Here is a 5,732-nt window from a genome sequence, read left to right as displayed (position 1 = left end):
CTAAAATACAGATGTTTTGTAGTGTCGATTACGCAGGGAAAACAGTAGCGTTGCATACCTGGAAATCCATGAATGTCTTGACACCGAGGAAGGCACAGAAATAGCTGAAGCTGGTGGCGATGGAGCTTCCAATTCCTCGATACTCCAGCGGGAACAGCTCACCCACCAGAAGCCACGAGATCGGTGATATACCAAGCGAGAAGGCGACCGTGAATACCAAAACACACAGCAGGGGTATCCAATCGTCATTCCCGACCGGCGCATCCAGATCGAAGTTTGCGGTCGCAATCATCTTGTTCGTTTGGCCGTAGTAAACGAACGACCCGAAGCTGGCCAGAGCAAGCGACATAAACACACTGCTCACTATGAGCAACGGTATTCGCCCGACCGTGTCAATCAGCAGTCCGGACAGCATCGAAGCCAGCAGCTGGACGAACCCGACTGCGATAGCTGCTCCATGAGGATTCATGCCGGCGAAGGTTTTACTGAAGATGCTCACCGCGTAGAAATTGAACGAATTTGCCCCTAGGGTGGGTAATACAATGTTCAATTTTGGTTTTCCATTTAATTTATGGTCCTGCGATACATACCGGTAAAACGTTGAAAAATCATGAGCCCACAGGTGATGGAAACGGGCTTAACGAGACGAGCGTTACGCATCACAGCCTTAACGTTGGCCACGATGGCGTCGAACGAAACGCGGGGCAGTTGCCAGGAGCGAACAATCTCGGGCAACTGAGTCAATGTCCGCCGCTGCTGCTGTTGCTGCTGATTTTGTTGATGAGTGGGTAACTGTTGACCGGCGCTGGACATTGTGGTCGTTGTGGTCGCCAGCGACGACATTCGATTCAGCAAGTTGATTCTCGATGTACGCACGTTCGAACGGATTGTGTCAAGTTCTAATTCTACGTTTTTGTGTGGACCCCGCAGCCATTGTAGTGCGCTGAAATTGGAAAGAAAAAGTTATCCCAATCATCCATCAATGTATGTAAATTTAGGTCCGCACCGATGAGCTTCATCGTCGCAACCTCTTAACACTAAGAAGCTCGGCGTTTCCGGTATGTAGATCACAGATATGAAGAGCATGATGGGGGCCATCGCAACCAGCATCGCCAGCTGTCGCCAGTCGAGATAGGCACCCAGCATGTACGATATGAGCATTCCTAGATGGCCGGAAATTTTCTGAATTGCACTCAGGAAACCCCGGATGTCCGGCGAGGAAATCTCGCTGATGTAGACCTGCGTGACGGTGGACACGATGGCACAGCAAAAGCCGCCGACGAAGGCTGTGAAAAACATCGTCTCGACCGATTTGGCGAACACGGTCAGAATCCACGAGAGCGAGAACGGAAGGGCCATCAACGCCAGCACTCGCTTCCGGCCGTACTGCATTGCGACACCACCGAACATTCCTCCGAAAAGAGCGCCTGTTGGAAGCCGAGAGTAACCGTGAAAAAAAAAAAATTAATGAACGGATCGGGTCAGTTTCTGAGGCGATTTTAATTTCCGTTTTAGATTAACACTTGCAGATACGTGAACCGTTATTACTATGTTGCAATCTTGTTTTATCAGTGTTGCTCTGAGCTGAAAACTATGAAGCTGTGTTTCGGTTTTTTTTTCTCTCGCTCTGTTTTCGTTTACACTTTTATCCATACCTAGCAGGGAAAGACTCGCAATCCAGCTCGCTTGCTGGTCATTGACGGAGAAGGCGGTGTAGTTGCCCCGCTGTCGGATCTGCAACTCCTGCAGGCTTGCAATTGCCGGGCTTGAGTATCCTTTCCCCAGCCCGGCGGCCAACGGGCCGATTGATACGGCGAGGGCTGCGATTATCTGAAAATATAAAAAAGGTGGAAATTTGTGATCAGAGGTTAGTAAATATTCATGATACAGCCATTCCATGCCAAACCGATAATAGGGCTTTTCAGATTTTCGTGAAAATTGGTAGTTTTGTTCTTTACCGCAAAACATTTGACCCATATTTTTTAATTTTTTCATTAGGGTGACCATTTCAATTCTAGGGTTGTCCGAAAAATCAAGTTTTGCCTCTTTTCCAAAAATTATTTTTTTTTAATTCATAACTTTTGAACTACTAGACCGATTCAGATGATCGACATATCAAATTAATCCTTTCGTCGCCCCGTCACCCACATATGGGTGACACTTTCCTCGTTCAAATTTAATAGGATTTTCAAAACAAATTTGACTGCATAGGCACCTAAATGTATCTATAGGGTATGTAGACAAATAATAAAATCATAATCATATTAATAAAGGGTGTGTCACATCAAATAGCATCACGGAAAAAACGCTGTAGAAATTCGCCCAGTAGACCGATCCTTTTGAAAATTTTAGACAGTAAAATAAAAACTATTAAACAACTTTTGGCATTTTCTTTTTATTCATACTTCGAGCCCAAGCCCGTATGCTCGCACCTTCCTCTTTACCCCGTCTATAAGATTCTGTACAACGTCAGGTTGTAGTTTTTTTTTGAACAGAAATCCATTTTCTCTTGAAGTCCGCCTCCGATTTGACAACTTTTGGGTTCTTCCGGAGGGCCTGCTTCATAATCGCCCAATATTTCTCTATTGGGCGAAGCTCCGGCGCGTTGGGCGGGTTCATTTCCTTTGGCACGAAGGTGACCCCGTTGGCTTCGTACCACTCCAACACGTCCTTTGAATAGTGGCACGAAGCGAGATCTGGCCAGAAGATGGTCGGGCCCTCGTGCTGCTTCAATAGTGGTAGTAAGCGCTTCTGTAGGCACTCCTTAAGGTAAACCTGCCCGTTTACTGTGCCGGTCATCACGAAGGGGGCGCTCCGCTTTCCGCAAGAGCAGATCGCTTGCCACACCATGTACTTTTTGGCAAACTTGGATAGTTTCTGCTTGCGAATCTCCTCCGGAACGCTGAATTTGTCCTCTGCGGAGAAGAACAACAGGCCCGGCAGCTGACGAAAGTCCGCTTTGACGTAGGTTTCGTCGTCCATTACCAGGCAATGCGGCTTCGTCAGCATTTCGGTGTACAGCTTCCGGGGTCGCGTCTTCCCCACCATGTTTTGCCTTTCGTCGCGGTTAGGAGCCTTCTGAACCTTGTATGTACGCAGGCCCTCCCGCTGCTTGATCCGCTGGACGAATGAACTTGACAAATTCAGCTTATTGGCGACATCCCGGACCGAACTTCTCGGATCACGTCTAAACTGTTTAACTACGCGCTTGTGATCTTTTTCACTGACGGAGCATCCATTTTTGCCGTTCTTCACCTTCCGGTCGATGGTTAGGTTCTCGAAGTATCGTTTTAGTACTCTGCTGACCGTGGATTGGACGATTCCCAGCATCTTACCGATGTCCCGATGTGACAACTCTGGATTCTCGAAACGAGTGCACAGGATTAATTCACGACGCTCTTTTTCGTTCGACGACATTTTTCCAAATTTATGAAAAATTGACAGTGAAGCATAGCCAACGTGATCTATACACTCTTATCTGATTATAAGCGAAAGCTGAAGATATAATTCCTAAAAATTAAATTTCTAGAGCGTTTTTTCCGTGATGAAATTTGATGTGACACACCCTTTATAATGTTTATACTATACTTTTTATCAATTTATAGTACAGAAGGTTTGTACTGGAGTTGTTTGCGAAACCCGTTTGCGTTTGACTTTGGCATGTGCTATTGTTGTAAATTCGTCTTCAAATAGAAATAAATTTCACTAGATCATGTAAAAGTTGTCTAAAACCATGTTTGGTCTTCATTTAATAAATCATCCGCTATTTGGGCCTCGCGAGAAACTTCAAAACAACGCATTGGGCGACGAACGTGTTAAAGCAAATCACCTGGTCTTTTTTGAAAGAATACTACACCTGCAGAAAATTCGAATTCTGTTCTCGTTATTATTGATTGTATTCATTTTTTATTGTTTTCATAGTCTCGGGACCAAGGACGTTTTTGAGTTATAATTTTTAAAGTTAACCGATGGTCCAAAAAATCATTTTTCACCTTTTTTTTTTTTTCCAAAAATGACTTTGTTCGAAAATTTATTTAATGATATCCAAATCGCTAAATCGAGTAACTCCACAAGAACTATGGATGGGTTATACCTATGATATAACCGCAAGGTTGACGTAGGACTGCCGTTGGCTTAGTAATCATTTGTGTTTTTTCAATTAGCAATAATCGATCCTTGGATGTTCCTCATTGGGTACGATATCACTGCTGCGCAGAGCTGTCTTTTGTATATATTGATTGAATTATTGATTAAACTAGTGAATGAATGAAACAATTTACGAATTCAATTGCAAACAAATCCCAATTTAGGTCAATTCATTCATTATGGTAGTGGTTATCGTAGCAAATAGTTATCAACATTTTGCGTAATCATCAAACGGTATGCGTAGAAGTTCTACCCGGTTTTGTAGACCGTGTTAGCAAAACGAATTCCGGAGTGTGAAAATGCATGGGCGTATAAAAGTACTGCCAAGATCTGCAATGCCAATTAACCCAACTTATTGGTTTCGGAATCTGTGTTGGGAAAACACATTCCGGTTTGCAAAAATGCAAGCGAGTACAAAATTACTCGCAGCTTGCATCTCATTTGCAATGCCCATTTCTCACGCTCCATGGTTTTGAAATCCGTGTTAGGGATATATTTCGATTTGCAGAAACGCAAACGAGTAAAAAGTACCCACAACTTGCATCTATTTTGCAATGCCAGTTTCCCCAGGTTCCATGGTTTTGAAATCTGTGTTAGGGAAACATTCCAATTTGCAAAACCGCAAACGAGTACAAAAGTACTCGTTCATTGCATCTAATTTGCAATTCCAGTTTCCCCAAGCTGTATGGTTTGGAAGTCTATGTTAGGGAAACATTCTGATTTGCAAAAAAAGCAAACAAGTACAAAAGTACTCGTTGATTGCATCTAATTTGCAATGCTAGTTTCCCCTGCCTCCGTGGTTTTCAAGTCTGTGTTAGGGAAACATCCACTCATTCCAGCGATGGTATCTCAATCGTTGCGCAATCATAACTGAGTGGATTTCCGAGCGACACTCGCTTTTATACCGATTGGTGTGATTTCAATAACCTGTTTTGAAAGCTATTTTAAGGCTATTGAAACAAGTTTTTGAATCAAAAAGTAACAAGCATAGACATTTTATCTTTCGAATGAAGTGTATATCATACCATTTCGTTCAGTTGTTTTGGAGCTATTAACGCTCAAAATATCGTTCTCCGGCGTAACGCTTTCGTTTTGAAACATTGAACTTACACCCCAGTAAAGAATGGAAAGACGTAGTCCTACGCAAAAAAAAGTTTTTTCGAGATAACAGTAAATCTCGTCGAGTAATGCAATTTTAAGACATTTGGTAACAAAACAATTTTTTTTTTGAAAACCCCGATTTTCGGTGATCTTTCGTTTTTTTCAAAAAAAACTCCAATTTTTACGTCTGTGACACTAATAAATGAAGTTCGAATGAGCTAATATTTTGCAAAGGGTATATTATCGTGCAAATCAACATTTCGCAGCAAGTTCCGAATGAAAAATCGAGATAACTATTCGTATTGGCACTTAAAACCATACCTTTCGTTTCGTATTCCGAAAAAAAGTCCCAGTGTCAATTTTTGAAAAAAAAATTTAGAGATGACACTAAATCTCTACGTTTCAATTTTTTTTTCAAAAACCCCGATTTCCGTTCCGGGTGATTTTTCGATTTTCAAAAAACTCAAACTTTGACCGCTCAGCGC

The 5,732-nt window shown here is 42.7% G+C and overlaps 2 protein-coding genes across 8 annotated transcripts in view; one reads left to right on the top strand and one right to left on the bottom strand.

Annotated features, from left to right (window-relative positions):
• Nucleotides 1–5,732, bottom strand: part of LOC129779491 (facilitated trehalose transporter Tret1-2 homolog) — a 369,343-nt gene that overhangs the window by 16,839 nt on the left and 346,772 nt on the right. For all 4 annotated transcript variants that reach the window (XM_055786978.1, XM_055786977.1, XM_055786979.1 and 1 more), the window contains 4 exons: nucleotides 1,656–1,830; nucleotides 1,007–1,427; nucleotides 591–943; nucleotides 59–525 (listed from right to left, as the gene is read on the bottom strand). In XM_055786978.1, the coding sequence (XP_055642953.1) occupies nucleotides 59–525; nucleotides 591–943; nucleotides 1,007–1,427; nucleotides 1,656–1,830 (1,416 nt within the window). The remainder of the gene's footprint in view (nucleotides 1–58; nucleotides 526–590; nucleotides 944–1,006; nucleotides 1,428–1,655; nucleotides 1,831–5,732) is intronic.
• Nucleotides 1–5,732, top strand: part of LOC129779492 (myosin-7-like) — a 76,028-nt gene that overhangs the window by 18,131 nt on the left and 52,165 nt on the right. The window lies entirely within an intron of this gene.

The sequence above is a fragment of the Toxorhynchites rutilus genome, chromosome 3 (assembly GCF_029784135.1).
Source record: "Toxorhynchites rutilus septentrionalis strain SRP chromosome 3, ASM2978413v1, whole genome shotgun sequence".
Taxonomy (NCBI): Eukaryota; Metazoa; Arthropoda; class Insecta; order Diptera; family Culicidae; genus Toxorhynchites; species Toxorhynchites rutilus.
This window is presented reverse-complemented; position numbering and strand designations above follow the sequence as displayed.